At 36.0% G+C, this 27,446-nt stretch overlaps 5 protein-coding genes across 11 annotated transcripts; 1 reads left to right on the top strand and 4 right to left on the bottom strand.

Moving 5' to 3' along the window:
• Positions 1-702: 702 nt before the first annotated feature.
• LOC116015345 (O-glucosyltransferase rumi homolog) lies at positions 703-4,986 on the bottom strand. The gene is made up of 5 exons (XM_031255381.1): positions 4,207-4,986; positions 2,811-3,003; positions 2,476-2,540; positions 2,071-2,281; positions 703-1,189 (listed from the first exon to the last, which is right to left on the bottom strand). Exons 1-5 carry the CDS (start codon positions 4,953-4,955, stop codon positions 830-832), a joined length of 1,578 nt encoding a protein of 525 aa, XP_031111241.1. The 5' UTR covers positions 4,956-4,986; the 3' UTR covers positions 703-829.
• Positions 4,987-6,979: 1,993 nt separating this feature from the next.
• On the bottom strand, positions 6,980-10,949 carry LOC116015410 (tRNA-specific adenosine deaminase TAD1). Of its 4 annotated transcripts, none has more exons than XM_031255468.1 (11): positions 10,742-10,949; positions 10,516-10,636; positions 10,058-10,233; positions 9,717-9,848; positions 9,239-9,352; positions 8,986-9,155; positions 8,834-8,910; positions 8,631-8,750; positions 8,200-8,287; positions 7,998-8,112; positions 6,980-7,361 (listed from the first exon to the last, which is right to left on the bottom strand). In XM_031255468.1, exons 1-10 carry the CDS (start codon positions 10,914-10,916, stop codon positions 7,999-8,001), a joined length of 1,287 nt encoding a protein of 428 aa, XP_031111328.1. In that variant the 5' UTR covers positions 10,917-10,949; the 3' UTR covers positions 6,980-7,361; position 7,998. The 4 variants fall into 4 exon arrangements, with proteins under 4 accessions (XP_031111328.1, XP_031111327.1, XP_031111325.1 ...); XM_031255467.1 differs by having other exon boundaries at positions 7,980-8,112; XM_031255465.1 differs by lacking the exon at positions 6,980-7,361 and adding an exon at positions 7,492-7,729.
• Positions 10,950-13,412: 2,463 nt separating this feature from the next.
• Positions 13,413-15,687, top strand: LOC116015068 (remorin-like). Of its 3 annotated transcripts, none has more exons than XM_031255071.1 (6): positions 13,413-13,928; positions 14,200-14,253; positions 14,794-14,881; positions 15,030-15,111; positions 15,197-15,428; positions 15,513-15,687. In XM_031255071.1, the coding sequence occupies exons 1-5, from the start codon at positions 13,769-13,771 to the stop codon at positions 15,392-15,394; spliced, it is 582 nt and encodes a 193-aa protein (XP_031110931.1). In that variant the 5' UTR covers positions 13,413-13,768; the 3' UTR covers positions 15,395-15,428; positions 15,513-15,687. The 3 variants fall into 3 exon arrangements, 2 of the variants coding, with proteins under 2 accessions (XP_031110931.1, XP_031110930.1); XR_004097537.1 differs by having other exon boundaries at positions 13,415-13,928; positions 15,197-15,450; positions 15,535-15,687; XM_031255070.1 differs by having other exon boundaries at positions 13,417-13,928; positions 15,197-15,687.
• A 316-nt stretch (positions 15,688-16,003) lies between these two features.
• On the bottom strand, positions 16,004-20,707 carry LOC116015067 (transcription factor MYB17-like). Of its 2 annotated transcripts, none has more exons than XM_031255069.1 (4): positions 20,578-20,707; positions 18,903-20,375; positions 16,988-17,117; positions 16,004-16,911 (listed from the first exon to the last, which is right to left on the bottom strand). In XM_031255069.1, exons 2-4 carry the CDS (start codon positions 19,033-19,035, stop codon positions 16,245-16,247), a joined length of 930 nt encoding a protein of 309 aa, XP_031110929.1. In that variant the 5' UTR covers positions 19,036-20,375; positions 20,578-20,707; the 3' UTR covers positions 16,004-16,244. The 2 variants fall into 2 exon arrangements, with proteins under 2 accessions (XP_031110929.1, XP_031110928.1); XM_031255068.1 differs by having other exon boundaries at positions 20,490-20,707.
• A 3,813-nt stretch (positions 20,708-24,520) lies between these two features.
• LOC116017513 (LIM domain-containing protein PLIM2c-like) lies at positions 24,521-26,298 on the bottom strand. The gene is made up of 5 exons (XM_031258122.1): positions 26,096-26,298; positions 25,823-25,922; positions 25,667-25,695; positions 25,467-25,556; positions 24,521-25,094 (listed from the first exon to the last, which is right to left on the bottom strand). Exons 1-5 carry the CDS (start codon positions 26,228-26,230, stop codon positions 24,810-24,812), a joined length of 639 nt encoding a protein of 212 aa, XP_031113982.1. The 5' UTR covers positions 26,231-26,298; the 3' UTR covers positions 24,521-24,809.
• Positions 26,299-27,446: the final 1,148 nt, after the last annotated feature.

The raw sequence follows: 27,446 nt of genomic DNA on the forward strand, positions 1-27,446 counted from the left end.
ATTATTTCTGCTATCAGTCATCCCTTGTTGTAGTGTTGGTTTCAATTAGTTCAGGCAAAGGTGGTAGAAGTTACTATTTGGAAATTTATAATGATTCAAATATATTTTTTCTTTAATTTTTATTTTCAAAAATCTTGATTCATGAGGAAACTTAAAATTTACACTAAAAAATCAAGTTATCCATCAACTTTCTAGACCACTTTAGCTATAAAATAAATAAAATAAAAAATTACATGTCAATTGCTAACCCGATAAAGACTTTTCGGATCGCTTTATAAATTTAAAAAATGTCTAATGAATAGATGTGATCACAAGCCAGTTCAAGACTGAACCAACCCTGAATCCATCATGAAAAAAAAAATCATGCATAGATTTCACCGAATTTGGATTGGGCCTAGTTTGGACCGGGACCCACTTGCCTATCAATATTGCCGACTGAACAGAGGGATTAGGTTGTTAGACGTGTTACTAATTTTCAAACTATAAGGATGAATCTAAAAAAATGTATGTTATTATGGTATTACCAACCACCCATTGTAAGTGGTCAGAAATGCCAACCACCTCCAAAGATTGACAAAAAAATTTGGATGGTAAGATTGCCGGACTTGTTTTAAATTTTCAATCACCATCCTGGTATATGCGTCCGTATGTAATAGTATATACGCTTATTAATTAATCATTCAAAAAGAAGAATCAATAGAGTTACAACAAAAGTCATGGTTCCTCTTTATGCATTTATAACCCAACACAATCACACAAAAACAAGTTAATTAGAGAGAACAAATCAATTAAGCAAAGACTGCCCTAGCTAGCTTGCTTCATCATAGCTTCAATTCTTATTTCTTTTACTCCAATATTCATTCTCCCAAGCCTCAACTTGCTTTGTAGCCCTAATCTTTTTGTCAAGGAAAGTCCCAAGCTGTTGAGGATCATAAGGTGGTGGCAAAGTGCATGGAGCAGTGTTACTGGGAGATTGCTCCAATGATTCCTCCATGAACTTTCTCCATGGACCATCTGCAGAACAGGCCAGAGATTCTGGGCAAACCTCAACTGCATTTTGAGGAATTTCAGGTTTGAACCTTAGTAGCTTTGCATATTCACTCAATAAATGGAACATGAAGTCAAATATGTTCTCCATCTTCATGTCTTCTTGCATAAAGTGGCTCCCTGCTTCCCCAATTGCTTGTGCCTGTGAAGATTTCGATTTTTCATTATATTCATGGAGAAAGTTTATCATGCTGATCAACATATTTTTTCATTATATTCATGGAGAAAGTTTACCATGCTGATCAGCACCTATGCCGAATATGTCAATCATGCATCTTGGTATAGTGTGAGAAATACATGATAATACTAAATACAATCAATAGTATAGTGCCTTGGAATTTGTGTATGTTTAGGAAATTTTTAAGGTGTCAGTGACTTTTGTATCAAGTACAACTATGTATTATTTTTCGACTGGTCTAGATATTATCAACTTTTGTAATCATAGTATACGGCTTATGCAACCAAATATACTATGAGTTGGTTGTATCCTATACAGAAAGCACAGATACCCATTAACATATCGAGTAATTAACCATTCCCTATGTATATAATGCAATTTTATTGCATATTCTTTTTGTCTCAACATGTATGTAATTGTAATGTACCATAGTATATATATACCTTAGCTTAATGCAACCAAACATATTTACTATGCCTTGGTTGAACCCGATACAAAAAGCACAGGTACCCATTGACATCAAAATCATTCCCTATATATAATGCGATTTTGTTACTATTTTTTTATTTTTATTCTCAAAATGCATGTCACCATAACCATAGTATACCTAACGCAACCAACCATTCTTACTATACCTTGGTTGTACTGGATACAAAAAATAAAATAAAAAAACAAAAAACAAAAAACAAAAAAAAAACAAAAAACAAAAACAAAAACAAAAAACAAAAAACAAAAAACCAAAAAAAAGGGTAATAATTTTCTTTGTATATAACACAATTTTATATTGTACTTTTTTTTTCCTAAAAATATATGTTACTTTTATATTTTACACTGAATATAATTACCTTGTCAGTGTGATTATTGCCCCACTCAACAGCAAATTGGAGAGACTTGCACTTATCATTGTCCCTAATAGGCCAATAGTGTTGTTGGGGGATCATGCCTCTAATGAAGAAATCATGGTAACGAGGTGTAACGTACAACGTTGGTGAGTCGCATGACAATATGTATTTCTCACTCACAGACCATGCCCATCCTTCTATGTAGATCTTGTATCTGCACACATTATTAACCACGTCACAGATTCTTGCATGTCAAACAAAGCTCAATAATACACGACTTAATTAATTAATTAACGTCAGTAGAATTGAAAGATATATTTTGTCGATCACAATTAAAATATAAGTTAATGGTTATTATGTGTTCGATTATGAACAAAGAGTGATATATCCATGCATTCATGCATTAACCTGTGGGTGCATTGGTCTTCAAGATTTGATTGCTTGTATCCATTTTTTGATTCTTCAACCCAGTCCTGAAAAAATGAATCTTTACTACTCCGTGTAATTTTGACAAGATAACAGGTAAAAAGATAAAGAACATAAGAATTTACATAGTTCGACAGAGATAAAGAATACAATGATTTACGTAATTCTGCCTAACAGAGCATCTGGGTGTAAATCATGGCGTAACCCATACTATTACTAGTGAGACTCAATCTCAGACCATTATTCCCAAACTTCACACATGTTACTAATGGAACCAGACTAGGTGATTGTATAGATGTGTGTATGTATAGGTGTACCTGAACAAAAAGGAGAGTGTTCCAGTTATGTTGTTGAGTGAGATTACACTTGAGAAGATCAGCCCTATTTGGTGTCACATGTGGATTGCCCTTCCAATAAGCCATTGGCACCCTGTCCTTCCATTTGGTTTTCTTGTTCCCTTCTTTTATGTCCTTCATCACACTTCTCCATGGCTTTATATTTATCTCTGCCCTACAAAATTTAGTATATATTATATTCATTTTTCTATAGAATCGACTGATATTGACATTAATTAATAGTATTAAATACAATTATATATTATATAATTAATTATTATATCAAGTATTATTAATATTTGTGTTAATGCGATATAATAATAAGATTTTCATATAATTTAGGGCTTGTATTGCTTACCTATGTAATTTAATGAGTCATCAAATATAATAAGGTAGAGTTAATTCATGTATCTATTCAAGATTCGTGTAATCTAGATAGCAAGGTGAGGATTATATTAATAAAAAATAAAACGTTAAAAATTATTATCTAAGATTTAATTCATATATAAACCCCAACAAACGTTTATTATGATATTAATTTCAATTAATACCATCCATTAGATATTTTCATTAATGTGATTGTATGTGTTTAACCTAGTAAATATTTTCTCTAAAATGAAAGAAAATAAAAAAAAATAACCTATAACGAAGTTTTTTGTGGTCTTTTACCGGCTAGATTTATAAGGCGGGTACCACCCAAACTTACAGCAATTGAGAGCTTTTCGTAAATTAAAGAAAATAAAAATATAAGGCTAACCCCAGCTAAGTTAGTTGATTAGGCTATTGACTTGGTAACCATAAATTAAGTTACAAGTTCGACTCCCAGCCAGAATCGGAGCGACCTATTGATCTTCTTAGTTTGAGTCGGTCAACTAACTATGGTCAGTGTTGCAAAAATCCCGCCTAGGCTCCGATTAATCGGTGTCTAGGTGCTGGGTGCTGGCCGGCCGCCTAGCGTATCACCATAATCGGTGGTCTAGACAGTTGGCCGACTAGGCTGCCTAGACACCGACTAAGTCGCTTAGTCGGCCGATTAGCTATTGTTCACATCTTTCTAACCCTAAATTGTTCAAATGTTTTTAGGTTAATATTTAATATTTTAGTAACTATTAAAGTATTAAATAGTTATAATTACAAAGTCTTAAAAATTTTTAAAAATTAAACAAATTTTTAAAAAATAAAAAAATACACGGACGCCTAGGCGCGAATTAATCCCTGCATTCCCTGAAAGCTCGAGGTACACCTAGCGATTTTTCAACCATGACTATGGGTTACCTCCTTGTGGTCCTATGGGCCGGCCAGGATTTACCCACTACACACCTTCGGGCAAATAAAATAAAATGAAATTAAATTGATATTTGGCATGCATGCATTTTACCAGCCCCAAAATGACCAATCCGGGAACACAATGTCCAAGCTATCCCCATCCGAACAGTACCGGAACAACGGCGGCGGCCCGGAGTCCGGTCTCCGGTAGTCTTTTGCCTGGACGACCGGCCGGTCGTCGCAGTCAAACATGAGCTCAAGATCCGGCAACTGGCCGGGATACCATCTAAGCAACTGCAAAATTCCCCACATGGTGAACAGAGCCCTGGTCTGAATACTCTCTCTGTACTTCTCCACGTACATCTTCCCGCCGGAGATCACCAGCCGGAAATGCGCATTCCGGCGAACCTTCTCCACCATCTCCCGCGTAATCCCCGTCCCCTTCCACCGCTTCAGGTCCTCGTGAATCCACCGGAAATACTCCGGACAATTCGCCGGCGCCGGCGCCGCCATTTCGGAGAAATTAAGGTACGATGATCTTGTCGGGTATTTTCCCGCCGCGCACGTGCTATTCTTGTTCCATGCAACGCAGTCTAGAGAAATCGGGAAATCGAAAACTTCATCACTTTCTTTCTTACCTGACGACAATAACGAAGATTCAAGGTCAACCCATCCCCGGAAAGTCGAGAAGGAGGCGACGAATATGACGGCGAGGAGGAGGAAAAGCGCCGCCGTGAGGGTGGCGGCGGCGGTTTTTTTGTTGGTTGAGGATGATCTCCATCTAGCTCCGAAGGATTGGTGTCTGTGATAAGCAGGCCTTAGCCAAAATATGTTCATCAACTTCTCATTCCTCTCCCTCATGTTTTCTCACCTTCTAGCTAATTAATCTGCACCAAAATAATTAGCTTAATTAATGACTATATAATGTGTGCCCCCACTTCCATTATGTATATATATAGATAACCTACCCTAGGCTATGATTAAAAAATAAATAAATAAATAAATAATTGTGTGTCTTAATTAACCTATAGACGTCTATGTATATATGCACCTACATACAATGGCTTATTATAAGTTACCTAAAAATTAAATACACTGTTGAAAATTGTAAAATATATTTCGACCATTTTTTACCATCCAAAAAGTGATCAAAATTTTAAGTTTTTTTTTTAACTCGGGCTAAAATAGTTGAAATTTTCAAACACAAAGATAATGTTGTCAAAATTTTTGAAACCGAAGACTTTTGCGAATCTCAAAAATGGTTAGGAGGCTCGTTTCTAACTGAAAATTGTAGGATTCTGACCACTTTTGAGAGGACGAAATATAATTCAAGTATTTTCAGTACTGATAATCCAATCTCCTTATAAAATAAATAATAGTAGCGAGTTTTTCATCGTATAGTATTATAAAATTTGTTAAAGAAGAATAGTATTAATTCATAAAATAAAATAAAAAATTTAAGTCTCATTACCCTTCCAACCTCTAGCGAAAAGAGATTGATAAATTAAAAGATGTGACTCAAAAGTCTACAATAACATACTTCATATTATATTACCCGTAAGAATGAAACTCTACACCCTACTACTGTCACCGATGCCATTAGGACTTGGTATATATGACATTTTGTATTTTTCTTATGCCCATGAATATCTTGTGAAGGTGTCGTCACATGATGAGACAAGGTGACAGCAACTGAAGCTAACTTTGTGCATAGTTTTAAGGCAAATTAGGTGATTTGAGGATGAAGAGAAATGTGAACCCACTAGATACTAGGAAAGAGATGTCTTTCTTGTGAACACCGCGTAGGAAGTTTTGAAATGTCATGTTTTCTGGTCTTCCTGGCGACTTTAAGTGAAAATGAAGTAATTGTGGTATAGCAATTAGTAAAATTAAACTAAGTACGTTGCTTAAAGGTTACCCAAATTAGCATGTGATTAGGGTCATCGAAACCATGAATGAACCAACGATATTCCTCAATTCATCTCAAACGAGAATGCTAACAACCATCCTGCATGTGTTTGATGGCCCGTTTCCTCGTGTACGAGAAACGATGTTCTCATTTTTTGATGGGATAATACGATATACATATTTGAACGGCTTTATTTCAAATAAATTATTTATTTGGGTCTCATCAATAATTCCATTTTTAAGATTAATGCTTGTCTGGATGAGGAGTTGAGGATCTCAAATTTCTATACAATGACTTCCATAAATTATGGAAGATGACTCCCATGGAGGCCTTAATTTAACAGGAGGTTGATTGAAAAGAAGAAATTAGGGAAAAAAGAATTGTAATTCAATAAGAAAAGAATAAGGTGTGAATAAAGTAAGAATTCAAATTACATTGTTTGGTAGGCAGGAATAGAATTTATGAGAATTTTAATGAAAAGACTAAAATGTCCTTGGTAATAGTAATAATAATCATCAAGGGTGATGTTGTAATTTCATATTATTTTTCTTTCTCAAATGGAGGAATTGCATTTCTCTCCCATCAAACAACGTAATTGAAGGGCTCAATGAATTATGTTGTAATTGCAATTCAATTACATCCAACCAAACAGGCGGTTAGATTTCTAGATGAGGGTCTCATCTCTGCCTTACATCTAATTGCACTTCCGAGTACTTGTGCTTCAATGGAACGTTTTCTAGTTACGGGTTTAATAAAGTGGTATGGTAATCTTAAACCGCACAAAAGATACAGGGTATGCTTCATATATCTTGAGAGGGAAGAATGTATTTATTATTTTACAAAATTGAACTAGATTCGCAAATAATAGTAGATTAATTATCTTGACCTTGATGTAGCATAACATGTTTGGGCGTGGATTATGGCAGGTATTAATACAATTTCTTAATTGCAATTTGCATTTAAGGATAGAAAGATATTACTGTCAACCATTCAGCACCTTGAAAAACACTCAAATATGACAGACATGGAATGGATTATTTCTGGTCCAAGGCAAAATTCTCTCGCCCCTAATCTCAATTCTCAACAGAATAGTGGAGGGATAAATCATGGGAGGACCACTGTTTATTGCTTACAAGGAACTCTCGACAGCAATTGTCAAGACTCAATCATGTGTCATTGCCCACAATCTATTACTCAGGAACTAACTGAATTGTCCATGCGAGTAGAATGGATTATGTCTAACTTCAAAGACTTGGTCAAAAACTACAACTGTACAGCCTTGTTCAAGATCAAACAATCAACCAATCAACCATAAGCTCTACCAAACCCACTTGAACGTTTTGGCCAAACTTAGGTTCCTGTAACAATCATATTGAAAGACTGATAAATGGGGATAAGTACATAAATTGATGGTTTTTACCCAGACTATGTGCTATGTAGTGTAGACTCTGTTAGCCAGTTGTGCAAAAGTAATAAATGATTCAAGACTAATATAGTAATATCACATCAAATTCAGTCATTATATTGTAATTAGTTTAGTACACAAAAGCATCATAATAAAAAACAAATTGGGTAGAATGAATTACAAAGGAGAAAAGTTCCCCACTATAAATGCCAGTTCATTCAGCAAAACGCATACTCAAAGCTTCTAGAGAGCACGAAAAATGTCAAAAATGTATGCAATGGGATAAAAACTGGCTGTACTGTCTTGACTAATAAATGAATCCTGCAGAACGAGATGCATAAACGTTATGTGGTTTTCTAGAGATTTAGTTCGTGCAAGAGTGTCGATGAAAGGACCGGTTAATTATATAGCTTTATTCACAGAATTGAATCTTCTTTAGGAACAATAACTAGTTTGAGAACTATGGTTTAATTAAATAGATTTATTCTGTTTTCAAAAAAAAAAATAGATTTATTCACGGAATTGAATCTTCTTTTGGAACAATAACTAGTTTGAGAACTAAGGAACTTACTGCTGTAATTTGCCTCACCTCACTGTCCAGGATACGAGAAGGCCTCAAAGTTTTGGGGTTTCAGAAACCAATTCTTGAAGTGTGGGCTCTGCTTAAAGGATTTTGAAGCTGAAGTGTATTCTTGGGCCCTGTCCTGCAATAGAAAATAGAAAAATGTTTAGTCCAATAATTTTCATGGGCCTGAACAGTGTAGATCTGGAGCCAAAGAAGTAAACATTACCTTTAGTTCTCGATAAGAAGTCTCACAAAAAGTATGTTGATCCAGCCAATTACGATATAGTGAGCAGAATAGCTCCAAAAGGCGCTTCCTGAACAGTGATTGCAACAGATGCTATAAGAAATAATTGAAGATGGTAACGTTTTTTTATTGCAGAGTGTTTTACAACAAAACCAAACACTACGCTTATCATTAAAGGCTAGGCACCGGTATTATGTTAAAGGTCTAACAAGCCGGCATGGCTATAAGGCATGCTTCAACATGACATGCCGGTTTATATCTACTGAAAAGTGAGGGAAAGTGGGAGGCAAAGAGAAATTGTAATACTCATAAACACAACATTCTTAGAAATCCATTGAGAAGGAACGAGCATATAGCTTTAAAATTTTATAAACTTTTCTATACCTACTAAAATAAACTTACAAACGGCTTACTTGCACAAAGATGACTCCGTGGACGGGGACAATGCTCCTTTTGCAGACGTGCCCTGCTTCCTCCCGGTGGTCCCAAGAATTACTTCATGCAAGCCCGATTTGTTCCAGCATATGGAGTACCTTCAGTTTGTGATTCAGATACTTCTAAAGAACCAATGCCAAACTAACAATGTCATAAGAAAGAATGAGAAAAACACTCCTACCCGCAGGTTAAGGTTGCCAAGGCAGTTTCAGAGTGCTGAAACTCCATTGGTGGTGTCGGAGCTACCATGAGAAGAGGCTGTAACCACACAATGAATTAACAGTTCATTGCAGATACATGAAATCACCGAGGACAAGGGAAAGTCATTAAAACCTTATTCACTTCATAGGGAGCCATTAACTCGGTTGATAATGGTAGGAGCCGGTCATAGACAGCTCTCCTCATTCGATCTTCAATGTTAGAATTCTCAGAACTGACAAGCGATTGTCCAACTGTTATTGAAGAAATGTAAACTGGCTCCATGAAGCAAGAAAGTAGAGCTCCTGCATAAGAAGAATGACTACTAAAGAATATCTAGTAGTTTGAGTTTTGATGAAAGAATATCTACAAAGAACATCTGAGGAACCTTGAACTCCAACAACATTCCAGCGGGCAATCTTATCTGAGCAGCTCACTGACAAAGTTGTATCTCCACGACCAGGCTTCCTCAAAACTGTGCCAATAGAAGTTGAATGCTCACCTGAAAATAAAAATGTGAATATAAAGTCCATCCAATTATGAAGTCTTTGTTTATCATTATTTTCTTGCAATCAACACCAGATAGTTGTAAAGATCCAATTGGAAAATTCAAACATTATAACAGAAAGCTACTTGGTTTAACTTTATCACAAGTAGCACATAAAGAGAATAGCATAAAGGGACATATAGTAAGACAATTAAGAAAAATAAAATAAAATAAAATCAGGGAAGTTACAAAAGGATGTCACTGGACGTTTCTACAATGCTTAATGACATTTATAGTTCAGTCAATTAACCCAGCAAAAGATGAGTCCAGGTTATAACTTATAACAACAGAAACAATCCAAGTGACATGGGACTAATACCATCAATCCTTGCAGTAGATTCAGAAACCTCTGGTAAATTATTAAGTTCCACTGAGGAACACAGCTGATTGTCTATTCTTGAATGACTCTCTTTCAGAGGAGCAAGTTCAGAACTAGGTGAGGCATCTCCACCTACAAAGAAACAAAGTATTTAATGGGCAAAAAAGGGGATGGAAGGGGGTGGGTTCGAGCCTCAGTGGAGGCGATATTGGCTCTTTGTGCTTCATTAGGTTGAAAAAGTAATTATGAACAGATACTACATTGTAACAGAGTCAATAGTACTCAAAAAAAAATCTTTTGTAACCAAAAAATAAATATAATATAAAGGAACCAATACCTACACGGTAACTGTGATATGTATAAATGTAATTGCCAACCCGGCTTCATCCTTAGTAGTTTTCGTCCAAAACCATCTCCATTTAAATTAAAAAGAAAGCCTTTGCTTTCATCATCATCCAACATTGTCCTCCTATTCGTATGACTCTCGCTAAGACGTTTGATCTCTGCATAGAAATACCTGATATGATCCAGAGAAAATCCATAAGATCCTTTTATTCAAAATTTCCCTCCCATGATTACTACTTCCAAAATTCACATGTCTCATTCATGGTTCTGCTTGAAAAGAATTAAATGCTCCAAACTAATCAAAGCTGAATTCACTGCACATTATTAATCTTCGTTACTAAAATAAGGATCCGGGAATTGCTATTAAAACACAAACAGTTTCAGCAGAAACTTGTATAAAGCTGAACTTCTATTCAATATTGCAGAAAATTATGGAAATTGAGAAAACTTAAACCTCATAAGAGCTCTTCTGGCTATAATTTCAGCATGAGAATCATTCACAACATCTCCTTTTGAACTCCGGCGAGAACGCCCAATGCATTTCGTCCCGGTTCCAAGTGAAATCACCTCCAGTTCTGAAATAAATACTTAATTAATTGAATTGCATTCGTAGACAGAGGAATCAAATGTAAAAATAAAAATTTAAAATTAAAAAAAAAATCTGTTTAATTTTATTGTACCATGATGAGGAGAAGAGATGAGAAAAGCAGCCAAAACGGTGACTTCGCGGCCCTGAGGCTTTCCTTTCTTCGGTAGAGAACTGTATACTGATAATACAGCTTTGGAAATTTTATCTCCCCACCTGTTTTCCAGCGACGGAATCAACGGCGGCGGCGATTTAGCGCTAGAGTCCATGTCCGCCAGTGACTGCGAAGTGGAAAACTGAAAACCGAAAACGGCGCCGGATCGTTCTCAGAATACATAAAAATAATTACAATTTGCCCCAATAGATCCGAACACATGTGAATTTCACCACATATTTTCAATATTTCTAATTTCCTCCTAAGAATTATAGGTATTTTTATCCTCGCCCCAAACTTTTCACTTAAAACTCCCATTACATTTCAATTTCTTGAATATTTTTTTTTTGAATACTACTGACTCTATTACAATGCAGTATCTGTTCATAACTATTTTCTCAAACCTATTGAAGCACAAGAGTCAACATTGCCTCCACTGAGGCTCGAACCCACCACCTCCCGTATAAAGGGAAGGGTTTGAATATAATATAGAGATTATTTTACAATAGCACTCGTAAAAATATCATTTATTAAAAATAAACAGGTTTTGAAGTGATTTTGGTCTTGTTTGGGAAATCACGGTTAGTGGATTGTGTTAGCGGTTTTGACCAGCGGATTATTTTAGTTGTTTATAGAAATATGTTTGATAAAATTAGTTGTTTATAATTAGCAGTTAACATGTTTGATAAAATTAGTTATTTTATATAAATATATTGTTAATCAAACAATATTTTTAGTGTTTTGACATAGTTAAACCGTTAAAGTAGTCAAATTTATCACTAGCTATTATTTAATGCATACTACCCTAGCTATTTCTTACATTTCATGTAAGATTGATTAATTTATCGTTAGGGGAAAAAACAAAACAAACAAAAACATTTGGAAACCTTAATACAAAGTATATGTACGTATTGTAGGGAGATGTGGGTAAACGTTGTGGCCATGCATGTGACAGATTGTCTTCAATTAATTAATCATCAATCAATTTCCAGCAGATACCACGTTATCCCCATCTCCCATCTCTATCTTTAATTTCCACGTTTATCCATTTCAACATCAATATATATATATCCATCTTACACTTGTTGATATATCAACATTTCTATAATAACTAACATATAGGACACATTTGGTTCGTTGAAAAATATTTTTTTTAAATTTGAGGAAAATTGGCTACCCCTTTTCTTTTGTAATTAATTTTTTCGATAATTTTTTTCCATTGAATTTCAATTTCATTTCTCCTCAAATATTTTCTGTGAACTAAATGGGCCGCCAAATAATTTAAGTAAAGATGAAATTGATTGAATAACTAGGTAATTGAATTCGATAAGTTTAGTCAGTTAAATGAAAAAATTAAATAACAAGCAAAGTTCAATAGCTATCTAGCATCAACTTAAACCGTATTATTCGCATACCTAACATACATATTCCGCTGATTAGTTGTAGATACATGACAAATATTACACATGTATAAATATAAAGTTTTGTCACTTAAACAACTAGACAATCTTTCATAGCGATGGAAATGGAGCGCGCGGGACAAGAGCGGTGAGTATCCCCACGACCCCAATCCTGTCCCCATCCTCGACGTGGAGTTGAAAAAATTCTCCATCTCCGTTCCCAGTCAATCCCTAGTCAAAATGTTAAATTAATGTAATTTTTAATAATTAAAAATTGAAAACCTATTTTCTCTCTCTGTGTGTGTAATTATTCGGTGATGGGGCAAGGAGGATATCCTCGTCCCTGTCCCTATCCGCGACGACGAGAAATTACACATATTATCCATTTCTGTCTCCATCCATTCTTCGAGAAATAAATTTATTCCCATCTCTGTCAATATAGGAATCGAGAATTCAGCAGGACAAATTGTCATCCTAATCTTTCATACTTGAACTCATACTCTACCAAATAGTAAATTCGTTTCATTATTGCAATTTACACTTTTCCTTTATGCGTGTTATCTTTATCAATACAATATAATCATATCAAGAAAAAAATATATATTATTTTTGGGCTATTGGGGAGGAAACAGGAAAGAACAAAATTGCTTACAACAAAAAGTTGAAAATATAATGTGATTGCTTGCTACGATCCTTATTGGCCATCTAACTTTAATTGCATTAGTGGCAATAATGATAGATGCTGTATTTCTTTGAGTACATGACACCAAATCACAGCTCATTTAATGTTGCTTTAACCACTACTTGACATAAAGATTTTTACTTTTTTATTTTAAAAAAAAATAAATTTTAATATATAACGCACCTATTTAAATTTTATGAAAATACCATTTTTAATGGTTTTACATTTATCAACTTATCAAAAAATTAACTTTACTAAACATACATTTTTAAACATAATCAGCTAGCTTATAAAAGGTTCTTAAGTTTTCAACTTCTAGTTTATAGTTTTTCAACTTTCAGCTGCCCTTTCAGTTTGATTTGCCAAACATATATATGAGTAGTCTGGAGAATTCAAGTAGTATTTTTCCTTAATATATACCAGAAATTTTAAATGTAAAATGAGATAAGTATAGTGAGGGAAGTGAGTATCTATGAATCTGTCGGCAAGCAGTAGGGGGAAACCACGCGTTGCGGAAGCGTAGTAGGAGAGGATGGGATGATCATAGGATTCGTCGTCACAGTACAGTACAACTGCCGCATACAACGTTGCAATTTGATAGGCGTTTGCCAATCCACCACGTGTCCACCTTTCATCAACTTGTCCGACAAGCGCATGAATGAAGCTTTAAAAGCAGATAAACTGATAGGGGAAATATATGGAAGATTCATATCAAAAATAAATATATCTGAATGATATATACAACGCATGCTTGTATTAATGCATGATTATTCGTCCTGAATAAATTCATCGAAGAAAGCTAAGAATCATTCTTTGTAGCTTTAATCCAAAGCTAGCTAGCTAGCTTCTTTGTCGTGTTTATTCCCTTCTTTCTTGTGTATAAAAATGGCAGCAGCTGCGCCAGTTGTGGCGGAGAAAGAGGCTGCTCCTCCGCCCGTCGCCGCCGTTCTTGCTCCAGAAGAACCACCTCTCGCTTCCGCCGCCGCCCCTCAAATCATGGGCCCCCCCAAAGATGTTTCCCCAGAGAAGGCTGTTGTCCCTCACAGTAAATCTCTCTCTCTCTCTCTCTCTCTGTGTTAGCAAAATACAATATTTGGGCGTTTTGTTCATGGTTTAAGGATTCTTTCTTGCTTAATTTCTTGGATAAATTTAAGAGTTTGAAGTTTTGGCTTCATCTTTGATCATCAGATTAAGATATCTCTGTTTTCTGTTTATATTCATATGCATCTGTCATCCTTCATAGTATTAGAGTAATTATTAGATCTTGCAGCTTAATTAATTAATCTTAACATTTTGTTGTTTCCTTGTGTTGTCAGAGAATCCTGATCCTCCATTGAAGACAGCTGGTTCTAAGGGATCCCTTGACAGAGGTAACCTAAATATTGATGAATTTTCATGATTAGAAAGAAGCATTCACTTTCTGTTAATGTGGTGTTGGAATAAAGAACACAATACTAATGGGCACTGGCACCACTACAACCACAAAAAGTTGCAGCTGGGACAACTTGTCCCCGCAATACCCGATACAACCAGACATGCATATTAGGTTTTATACCAATTAGCATTGAAGAGGGGCACTAGATAAATCTCGCTTAGTGATTTTAGCTGGCAATGGAAAACAAGATAGTAAACCAGTTCGTCTAGTTTGTTCATAACTGACTGACTCAAACCAGGAAAACCAATAGATTCATCTTGCTGGGAGTCGATCTTGTAACCTTGTTGTTACCAGGTCCACAGTTTGACAAATTTGGATGGGTTCCCTGAGTGAAAAGTGGAGCCAATATGGGTTCCATTGTCAGCACTACCTCTTGCAAGTTGCAACTATGACTAGGCAGTTGTATTGTTGTGGTTGGAACTATATATATACATATGAAGTTAACTGCTGATTTGTCCATATGCTGTATCTCCAGATATTGCTCTTGCAAAGATTGAGGATGAGAAAAGAATATCCTTTATAAAGGCATGGGAAGAGGGTGAAAAGAGCAAAGTAGAGAACAGGTAGCTAGCTAGGCCATTGTCTATCTTCTTCATTTTGGCATCTAACATGAATTTGCTAGATCTTATACTATGCTTCTCTTCATGTAAGAGTGCTAGTTTTGCTATAATCGTCGCCTCTTTGAATAAGCTAATTGAAGTGATTTGGCAGGGCACAGAAGAAGCTTGCTGATGTACTGTCTTGGGAGAACACCAAAAAAGCAAATATAGAAGCAAAACTGAAGAAGATTGAGGTAATTAGTGACTTCTGAACTTATCTAACCTGTCAGGAGTTTGAATATAATGGCAAGTGATGGAGCAAATGCAAACTATTTGCAGGAACAACTAGAGAAGAAGAAAGCGGAATATGCAGAGAAGATGAGCAACAAAACAGCTTTGGTTCATAAGGAAGCAGAAGAGAAGAGAAGTGTGATTGTTTCCCAAAAAAATGAAGAAATTCTCAAGACTGAGGAGATGGCTGCAAAGTACCGCGCAACTGGACAAGTCCCCAAGAAGGCGTTTGGATGCTTCGGGTGATGAAAGCTATCTGAAGTCTGAACAATGGCTGTAAATTGAATTGTTGTGTTTCTTCACTTGTTCTTCGTGTGTCGTATGTTGTCCACTCTTTGTTCTTTGTGTTCTTGGCTGGCTGTAAATTGAATTGTTGTGTTTCTTCGCTTTCTTGTTCTTCGTGTGTCGTATGTTGTCCACTCTTTGTTCTTTGTGTTCTTGGCTTGTGATGTGTTCCCCATGTTCTGTTCTTTGTATAGACAGACACTCCTGTTTGCTCCTGTGCTAATAAATATTATAGTTCAATTTGGTGCTTAAAATGGTAACGTTAAATTGAAACTAAAATCTTACAATAAATAAATTGGGACAGTTAGTAAACCAACGACTATTGCAGTTTGAGATCAGTGAGATCAGAACCATCTGGCCAGCACTTTACTCCTTAATTGGGCTGGCCTGGTGCAAACGGAGATTAGTCTTTAAAGTGTCTCTTATAGTTAAGGTCTACTCAGGACACCTCGTGACCTGACAAAAAAATAAAAGACTAAAGTTCTATAATCAGATTGGGTGAGTTAGTAAGTAGACGGATAATGGAAGCTTACTATATACACACACATTTATAAATTATATATAAGTTAATAAGAAACAGAAATGCGGTCAATATGGAAACAAACTAGAAGTGTATAATCAGGACAACATAAGAAATGAATGGAATACAAGTTTAGGTGAATTTAGACAAACGCCATCTTGCTCTACCAATACTAATAGAATAGATGCACAAGAAAGTTGGTGCAAGCTGGATCTGCTAAAACACAACCAGCTGGAGTTTAGGTCGTCTCTTTCATTACAGGGAGGAAACTGTTTTCTGCAGACGAGAAGTTCAGAGAATTTTTGGTGAGAAGGGTGTGGGGTGTATGGTGTAGGCATCAGTGTGTTCTAAGAAGCTCATGTCATTGTGGGTAGGGAAATCCAAGAGAAGCTGTAAAGCTGATTCGGATGAATCATCCAACTCGTCGGTGCAAGACATTTCTGAAAGGGGGTATTCAATATAAGATTTGCAGCTCTTCTGTTCTGGATCTTTATTCGGGTTGCAGTCAGCAGCTGAGTGAACAGTCAGGGTAGGATCCACTTCTGTTGTTCCTGAAGCTGACCCGCATTTCATAGATGAAGATGTTTCGGAGGTTGGACTTTGACAATCGGCTTTCTCCCCTTTCTTGAGCTTCCGGAATGATTCTCCTATCTCAGAATTCCACATGCGCAGGAAGAAGTCGGTTTCAGATCCCACTGTTGTTGGTGATGGAACCAAATGTAGCGATTCCCTTGAAAGACGAGCCTCAGCTTCGAGCCTAGCACTTTCCCATTGTGCCATGTGGCGGGCAGAGGGGGTCGTGGGCATTGTCCACATCAGTCCATTAGCATCAGAGGAGGGCTTGTGAGTCTGAGGATCAATGCGCATGGAAATCATGCGCTTCTTCAGGTGGGTATTCCATAAGTTCTTGATCTCGTTGTCAGTCCTTCCAGGTAACTGGGAGGCAATTGCAGCCCACCTGAGAACAAGAGGTTTGTGTCACTGAATGCTGTTATGAGAAAATCCATGGTAATTTTAAAGCAAACAAGCAAGACCTGTTTCCCAGAAGGCCATGTAACTGTACAACAAGCTCCTCTTCCTCAGGGCTAAATGGACCTCTTTTTATGTCAGGCCTGAGATAGTTTGTCCATCGGAGACGGCAGCTTTTCCCACAGCGAAGAAGACCTGCAAGTAGAAAATATGTGGAAAAGTTGTTTCTTGTGAAAAGAAGAATTACCTCCACCATCTTATATCTTAGAACATACCACTAATATAAAGATCAGAACAAAGGTTAAAACTACAATAGAAGTAAACCACCATACAATACAAAGACATAATCACATAGAACCAACTCACTGAGGGTACTGCCCGTTATACCTTAACCCAATAATCACAAACCCACTTGCATTTTGGCAAATGTTTTGTCACTGGAATTAACAGTAACAAGAAAGATACCCATACTTGACATATCAACTGCCAGCTCCTCCCACACAATTGCATAAGCCAATTTCTCCTCTTGAGAAACTGAACATTAGAAGTTTTTTTTTTTTTTGAAATGAACATAAGAAGTTAGAACCCATTTTGTTTCTTATTTGTACAAAGTGAATTTACTCGAATTTGGCGTGCTGTAATGTTAAGAATTAAGAACTTAGTTTAAGAAGACATCAACATCAAATTGTAACTCCAAACAACTGTTAGATGCATTCTGAAAAGATGTTATTTCTATGTGAGAGGCCCAAGATTTTTTAGCATCTTCCAACCCATCTGTTATTAAGAGTTTATATCATGTAAAAAGACATGCCCTGCATTGAAATAACGGTCCCCCATATCTCTTCTTGCAATCAAATACAGACTATATTGAAACAACAATTACCAGATCTAATTTAATAGGGAAAATGGGCATTTGTTGGGCATATCATAACTATGCCTCTGTTGGAAAAGACTATTGAGGTAATTGGGAACTTTCCACGGCAACTGGTGAAGTGGGGAATGGGTTGCACAATTTAATCAATAGCAATAGTAAAACATGCAGGGATGCTATGAATGAAGCCAGCCAACGTCCCTTACAATAAGGAACCCACAGAGAATAGGTGAATAGAAGCTGCACATGATAGGCTTGGACAAAGAAAAAGGGTTTACTCCATCTATTAATATAATAGTAGATAGAAATGGAATGAATACCGCTGGGGATGAGAAAGGAGTTTAGTCAAGGCCTTAAATTTACCTCCCAACCCAATCTCTTTAGGAAATGCCTTTCAAAGGCTTCATTGATGGGGTTAAGCTCATTTTGTCTCTGTAAAAAATTAGATCAGCCCTCTTAAAGACATCCCAGGAATGAGAGAGACAAACAAGTCAGAGACATTCTTACATACCAGTAAACCATCTAGATTTAATCATTTAATTGCGCCAATATTGGTAAAAAGAATAAATCTAAGTAATAAATTAATTAAAGGATTACTAGTTAAACACAAAAGTGACCGAACATAGGATTCTAGATGTCCAGTGTTCAGCAACACTATTTACCTGGATCCTTAGGTAATATGTTAATTAAATTACTAACCAAAGGATTCAATATGTTCAGTGTTCAATAACACTAGTTACCTTGATTTTCAATCCAGAGTGCAAACAAATGGTTAGTTTAGATCCTGAAACATGAAATATTAGATCTTGACACATGAATAAGCTTCTAATAACTGCAACATGAGTTTCACCACCTATGAAAAAACTACACCCCAAACAAAAAGGTTCTACATCTTTGCGATGGAAAGCTTTCTATATGGCATATGCCACAGTATTTCAGACTTTTCTTAGTGACAGACAATTTGGAAATTGAGTCATCCACTCCTTATTTCTTCCTTCCAACTGTAAATTATATTATTAAAAAAAATGCTTGAAAAAAAAAAAAAGATTTTTTTACTAGAGAATGCCAAGAAAGAGGAAGAATGGGTAGAGAAAGAGTGAAGTGCAAACCTGCAAACTTGGGAAGGGAGCGCCAGCTACCATGCCCATTTTTCTTGATGTATTCAGTAAGCTTTTCATCTTCTTCAGGAGTCCATGGCCCTTTCTTTAGCCCCTTCTTGTCACAGCAGGGTGCTCTCCCCATTTCTAGTCTCCCTTCCCCCTCTTTCTCTTTCTCTCTCTAGATCTTTAAATTTACTTTTCTATAGTGAATTAGTGATCAAGTGAGGACCAAGCTCTAAGCTTTAAAAGTAGTCTTTGAAGGAACAGTGAGAGAGAGAGCAAGAGAGACAGGGAAAACAGTTTAATTGACATGTCATATGGAAATAGTACCACTCCTACTTTCTAGTAGATAACATAGCAACAGAAATATGACCGGCAATTCATATGCAGGATAAGCATTTATTGCCACGATATGATGGGTCAATACACATGTCTCAGAATAAGTGAATGTATAAAATACATGAAATACTTCTCTTGCACTTTGATATTTGTACCCGACTAGCCTTAATCCCAATCTAGTTATGGTAATTTGTATATATTCTATTTCTCCTCTCAGCTCTGTTTAATGCTAATGCAGTCTTTACCCTGGAAATCAGCATGACTTCCTTAAAATTAACATCTATCTCCATCCAATTATGTTTTGGTCTACCTCCTCTTGCCTAAACCCTATGAATGCCATGCTATCACTCCTTATAACCAGGGCATCTATATACCTAGACTAAGCATGTCCAAGCATCTTAATCTCTTAGCTCTGAGTTTATATCTTTCAGATTGGTGCCACTTGCACCTTTCTTCAAATGCATTCATCTTTAATATGACCCTTGTATTCTCACACATTCACCTTACAGCATCCTCATCTTGTTATTATTGTGATCCTGCCCACCATTCACTGCAGTAAAAGCAACCTACCTAATAGCTTCATGCCTTCATATGCCAACTTATCTTATGTTCTTTTTCCCATGTGCCTGGCCTTACAAACACACACTGGGAAAGGATCAGCTCAATTCAAAGTTGAAATTTAGCATTGATCAATCTAATGTGTACAATTCCCAAGATAAAGATCCAGGCCATTATAGGACCCTTGCTTTTAAGATATCACACAACACATGTATAACTGTACATGTTCAAATGTTAATCCTTAAACATTTATGTTCAATATACACAAGAATATCCCATTAAAGATAGCAGCAGACGCTGCAGAGCAGGAGTAGTATTAGCAGAAAAAAGCTTTCCGCGTTAAATGCATAGTTCATAGGAATTGCAAGCCATTATAATGCAACGCAGCATTTAATTCTTCAACGCAATTAAGATCATCCAGATGTTTGCATTGATTTTTTTATATTTTCCGTGTCTAAATGGCGACAGCGACCGAGCAATCCCGGCCGCCTCGTACTTCTACCATCTCTAGGAGCGAATCACTGTTTGTGCGTGAGGATTTCAATTTAATGCTCACGAAACATCAAATACACATTGATTGTATACCTGCAATGAACAAACACAAATAAAAAAAAAAATTGCACAAACACACACACAGGTAAAGGTACAGTAGATAAAGCGAGAGAGCAGTTAATGAGAGAGCAATGAAAATCTTCCAACCTCAGACATCAATAAATGCACGCAGACAAAAACCTAGCCGGTGGAGTATACATATACACATACATATATATGTGATATATCCACATACATTTTGGACGTGTGTATGTATATGTGCGGCGGAGGCGCCTCCGGCGAGGAGATAGACATGAATGATGACGATCAGAGATTCAGATGACAGCCGGCGAGAAATCGGAGAGAGAGAAGGGGGGGAAATGTCTTTCCTGTGATCTTTGTAAATTCAAGTTCAGACATTGCAGGGGAACATTTAATGGGCTTCTTTTATTAGATGGTCCCAATGGGCTTTGTAGTCGTGGTAGGCCCAATAGGCAGGTGTACTGGTAATGGGTAAGAGCAGAAATGATGGTCCAGGCAAATCTGCTGCCTCTCTCGCAGTGCATTCAATGCATTTTCAGTCAAATGTTGATTTTCTTCTCTTTTTCTTTTGTCGGGACGTTCGCACTGGACCTCTTAACGGACGAGAGTGCACGACTACTTACGCTCTGGTTTCAAATGTTGATATGATCCTACTTAAGTTAGTTGACCTTCTTATGGTCCTTTACTCGAACTATCGTTGGTGAGACTCGATCACTGGTCTCTTTTCCCAAACTTCATCGCTGTGACTAGTTGAGCTGCTCATGCAGGCAATAAGGAGTTTACTCAATGTAAGCATTCGAATAGTGATTGCTAATTTCTCTATTCACTCAAAATAAAAAACATATGGAATGGGTGACTGAATAAGTATAACATAACTCTTATACTAAAAAGTTAATTTGATTCTTATTACTATTTTCTCGATCGAATTTGTCACACAAGGAGCAGGGACTCATTTTAAACTTACACGCAAGTTTATTTTGGGCCTTGGGCCCACCCACCTTGTGAACACGTAGGCAGTAAGATTATACTCGTCCAATACAGAAGATGCATCTTGGGTTTTATTAGCAGAGATCTTTTCAACCCGGACGAATACAGCCCAAACTAAAATCTACACTACATAAAAGAGTAACGTTTTAAAATAAATTATTATTTTAAATTCTTAATTTTATTTTATTTTTAATCATTAGTACTCAAGAAAAAAAAAAGTTCTTAATATTTTATCAAATAAAATTTAAAATTTATTTATACCTTAAAATAAATTATAAGTTCTCAAATAAACTCTATATGTTAAATATAGTCAAAATTATATTATTTTTATAAGAGAAACCCTTAATCACTGCGCGATGACATACAGTGGTAAGCTCAACTCTTGTGTAATATATTACAAACTACACTAGAGAGGTCACCCAGTGCAATAACAAATCAATCTATTTTGATCCACAATAAAATTGTGTATACAAATTTTAGTGACAAATGAGCTAAATTTCATATATATAACTTGTTATTTACCCACTCCAAACAATCATTTAGAGTGATACACTGATACTATGTGAGATATACACGTACTAAATAAATTAGGTTGATGTGTAATAGCTCGTAAATCACTCAAAAAAAAAAAAGAGTAAATTACATCGACTTTCATGGTAAAAGTGTTTGGAACAGTCACGTGGTAAGATTCCAACCAAAAAAAAAAAACTAAGTAGCAGATATGAAGGCACGAGTAGGGGCTTTGAAGCTAACAGGAATACAAGTAACGAAGTAAAGAGTGAACTTATTCTTGAACTTTCTCAACACCAAACCCCTTTCTCCCCTCCATTGAAAAGCAGCCACAACTATCTTCTTCATGCAGCTCTTCATCCCCTCGCTCGTCTCTGCCGCACTCTCTCTCCCTGTCGCCGTCGTCTCTTCTTTCCCTTTCTTCTCGCCGCCACCGGCGGCAGCTTCTTTCTCTCCTCCGTCGTCTCCCCACTGAAGCGGATAGCTACGCAGAAAAACTCTCCTGGTGTTGTAGTCTTCGTTCCTGAAGCTCCTCGATCTCATCCCCGTCGTCTCATCTTCCCCTCCTCCGCCGTTCATATCCATCATTCAAGTCCAAGCTTTACACACACATATATACACGTATATGGAGAGAGCTAGAAAGAGAGAGAGAGAGAGAGAGGATGAACTTCGTGCAGGTTCTTCTTCTTATATGTAGTAGTTAGTTGATGGACATGAAAAAGTAGTATACTACTTTATATACATACACGCGAGAGAAAGGGGATAGTTTATACATGTGTATAAATGGTTGAAAATTAGGTATTTAAAAAAAAGACAATTTTGTTCTTAAATATTTTTTTTTAAGAAGATAATTTGTTTGGGCGTGTACTTGATCTCATCATTTAAAGTAATGTAGGAAGTTCAAACATTTTTTTCTATGAAAAAATTAATATGGGTAGCACTTTGTCCCTTATAAATTGGTCCGGCTCAGTGTGAAACAAGATCAGTTTGAATATGACACGGGTTTAAATGTGTCTCTTATGGTCTACTCAAAACATCTTGTGATCTAACAAAAAAAGATAAGGTTTTTTTAACTATGATGAGATTAGTGATGTTAATTGAGTATTAGACGGATTCAACCCATAACATGTAGCGAACTATATTGGCCAACCCATTACCCATGTTAAACACTTCATGCTGACCTAACCTACATTTTTTTAGACTATTAGCTCGACTAACCTAGATAAATTACACATACATAACTTACATAAGGGTGGCTTGAAAGTTGAAACTATTTCATATACAAAGTCATGCCAAATCAGACCAAATATTATAACATTTGGTCTTGGAATATTATATTATTGTTAATGATTTTTAATAAGCATGCATATATGATAAACATAGTTAACAAGAGATCGAGACAATGTAACATCGGAAAATGGACCTGCAGGCCATAAATAATGAAAGGAATGTTGATGTGATCTTTGGTTTTTGTCTTTTTAGGAGTAGTTAATAATTATTTAATGTGCCCAAGGTTTATCGAATATCTTGGCCAATGCTTTTGACTTGCCAGCTTCTTCGTTCTAGCTTTACATTAAAAGCTCCAAAGTAGCTCATGTTTTGTCGTTTACAAAGTGATAGACTGATAGATAACCACAAAGTCACAAACTAACTGCATAATCTAAGAGCACAATCACATGCACTTTATTAATTAGCATATTCTTCTTGCTTTCTTCCATCTTCTGATCTTCCCATAAAGTTAATGCATGATATCATTACTCAGGACATATATATTAATATTAATTGAATGCACTATTTGAAGTATATTGTGAACATTTAGATTCATGTTCATCTTGCAATGTGGATCCGAGTCTATAGAATAATTTGTCTTCGATTTTTTATACAATACTATCGGCCTTAGATGTAGTAGTGTAGTACAGTCACCCGTCCACCTCAAATTTACTAGCACCTAACAATTTAAGTACATCAATTTATTAACGTATTTCAAATTATACTATGTAATATTTTTTTTTTTTGAAGAGAATTATATTATGTAATATAATTCTACTATAAAGTATTTGTTACCAGTATATTAATATTTATTTGGATCTTGTTGTTTGCCTTGCCATTGAGGATGTCGCATGTTCCAACTGCCAAAGGAGACGGTAAGGCATTTCGAAAGTGACGACTAGTGCCATATAATTATTATTAGAGGACAATTATCATATTTTTATTTTTTTTTGTAAAATTACAGGGTCTTTCTATCTGTCCGTTTAACGGTCCGGGGTCCACCCACATTCGCAATCGTCACTTGTGGGAATTGAACCCTCACTTGCCACTTAAACTATCCCGTTGGGTTGGACAATTATCATATTTGGTTAACCTAAAACGATCTAATCTATTATAGTTGAGTGATTGACGGCCATTAATCACAATCACACGTCTTATGAGCAATAACTTTGGTTCTGTTATCACAATTTACACTGATTGTTTCCTGGTGACTTTTTGTCACCTAGAATTATAAGGCTAGATCTAAAGTGCACTTTTGAGTAACCATTGCAAAATATATCATAAATCAAAAGAAAAAATGCATTACTATTCCAAATACTTTGGATTATTGGCAAGTGTTTATATAAATCAAGTATACAGATGAGATACAATTTATCAACATCAACGTTTACAAAAGTACAAAACAGACAATATATATATGGTGGATTTCATGACAGGAATGAAGATTTATGACGACAATGCAAGAAAAAAAAAAAACAAAAAATAAAAAAACAAAACAAATCAAACGGCAAAAATGACAAGTATACGTCGTCTCAACTCTGGAAAACAGAATAGATGAATAAACGTAACAAGTTGGGCGGCGAGGAGGGATAATAATGGATCGGTACGAGGAAACGATAATGAATAATAATTCTGAAAAAAGCGGCCGAATGCGTACACGCGTTGGCGGCGGCGCGTCGTCTAGGACTCTGGCGTTTCTTCCTCGGCCACTTCTTTGTCGTTGTCGGGGGCGGCGCTCCCCTCCTCCTCCTCCGCCCCCTCCGAGTCGGCAGACGCCGACGCATTCTTCTTGTGCGCCGCCTTGAGGACGTGCTGGTAATTTCCCTTCTCCATGAAGAGCTGCGCGAAATGGTGCTTGCAGTAGAGCACCCCGTCCAGTGCCGCATACGTTGCATGCGTCAGTGGACACCCTCCGTGTGCGCACTTGAAGCATGACCTGTGGTACGACTCCCCCTCCATAGTCACCTGCACCCCAACTCGACCCGATCAGTCTCACCTCGAGATACTAATATCAATACAATCTCGTCTCGAAATACTGATATGAGCTTAATTTCGTTTCGAGATACTGATATACATGGTTGCAGTAAAGACTAAAGGCTAGTCAAGCGGTAACACCTAGACGGCTTAGGCAGACGCCTATGCAACCGGTCACTCGCCTAGCGCCTAGGTAGGCGCCTACATCATTTCCGTGCCGCCTAAACACTAGTCAGGCAGTAGAGGAACACCTAATGCCTAAACGGTTTAGACGGACGCCTATGCAGCCCGATCGCCTAGAACGCCTATTTCGAGATACTGATATTAGTGCAGTATGTAAAAACCCCTGAAAATGGAACGAACCTTTTCAAGTGGGTAGACAGTTTTGGTGCAAGCAGCACATTTGTCTTGGGTTCCAGAAAACATGGCAGAGTATTTGCTTGAGGCCTTTGTCTGCACCATGCATGCATGCATAACAACATTGATATACTCAAATTATGTTAATTTCATAACATTAATGAATGTAAAACTCAAACTTGGGTATCATATATGTATGTATATACCATTGAATTCTCCCTCTCTGAAGACTTTGCTGCTTAATGGCAAACCAAACGGTTAGTAAACGACCAAAATCCAAACAAAATCGTAATAATAATAATGTATTAGAATTGTGACAGGATTTCCCGTAAATCAAAGAATTATATATATGAATATCTTACAGGATTGAAAATTCTTGCTAAAATTTCCAGACTCCTTAAAGAGTTGCTCGAAATGAGTCTTGCAGTACAGAACTCCATCCATGGAGGAGTAGTTACTCATCTGCATTAACACATAAATTAAAATCACCATAAAAGCGCTTTTCCATCATTTTTGGTAATTTATATAGCATTACGTTTTACAATAGAAAAGCTCCTAAAAAGCGTTATATCAATCCGCAATAATTTAAAGATTCGCAAACAATAACAAGACAAGACAAACAAAACAAAACATACAACAAGAGTCCCTTTGCAATGGCTGCATTTGAAGCAAGACTTATGATAGATAGTCCCATCGGCAGTCAATAAATCGACAAAGTAAACAGTCTTGTCACAAGCCTTGCATTTATCCAAGGTTCCAGTGAACGACATTTTTACTTTTTATTTATTTATTTTTTTGTACCTAAATTATATATAAACTCTCAAAATAACAAAGATGCTTTTCCTCTCTGGTTGAGACTAAGAATAAAAATCATCTGGGCTTTGGGAAGTAATAGAGATCTCAAAATGTGTTCATCAGAGAAAAACCTATTAGCAGTTGTCCTGACACGTGATTGGACATCATAGTATTAGGAAAAAGTTTAGGGGAACAGTTTTCTTGGAAAAGAGTGAAAATAGGAAGAAATGTATGACTCCTTCAACGTTGCTCTTTGAGGTATGTAGTTATGTTGGTTAATTGGGTAATTAGCATGCATTATTTCATGCATTCTATTTTAATTTCTTCAATGCATGGTTCAACCATTGCATAACTTATAGGCTATACATAATTTCATGATTCATTTTTTTTAAATAAATTATTAGTTACTTTCAACACATTATATAATGTTATGTAATAGCGTAATTCAATAATCAACTTTTATTTTTTATTTTTGCAGTTAATATATTAAGCTTAAATTTCTAAGTGGAAATGTTTAGCCCAATCCAATGCCTACTAGTTCTCTTTGGTTTTGTCTTTCAATGGCCTTACTTGACACAATTGGCCCTTAAAGTTCCTGTTTTTTTTTTTGTTTTTGTGAACACAATGATTAATCCTATTGTTGGATTGTAGATACATCTTTGGGTGAGACAGTTGATCTAGAGAATTAAAGTTGTTCTATACTCAATGCCAAATATCGAACCATTGACCTCTTGTTAATGATGGATGGATCCCTTGTCACTCAACTAAACCCCTAAACTCTTAAAGTTCAATAATGGTCCCTTAATTTCTTTTTATTAAAAACAAATAAAAAAATAGCACTGAGTATATCCCAACCATTTTAAAACCATTTCATACTTGACTTATATAAATTGACACAATAACAAAAATAAATATAGTATTACTATGTATTTCTTTAATATGGGAATACCACATATGGCTTAACTAGTTAAATAAATGTCAAAATAAAACTCAAAATTTATTAAAAATCCAAACAATTGGTTTTGTTGCCACAATGTTCCAAAATCAACTCTCGTGAGATTTGTCATTGATGACCTTCAAGGTACAAGTCGATTAATTGTGAAAATTTTAGTTTAATTTATCTTGTTATGATCTTTTTTCAATTGTGATTAGACTTTAATTTCCATTAAATAAAAAATAATGTAACATTTT

This window comes from Ipomoea triloba, chromosome 4 (assembly GCF_003576645.1).
Source record: "Ipomoea triloba cultivar NCNSP0323 chromosome 4, ASM357664v1".
NCBI lineage: Eukaryota > Viridiplantae > Streptophyta > Magnoliopsida > Solanales > Convolvulaceae > Ipomoea > Ipomoea triloba.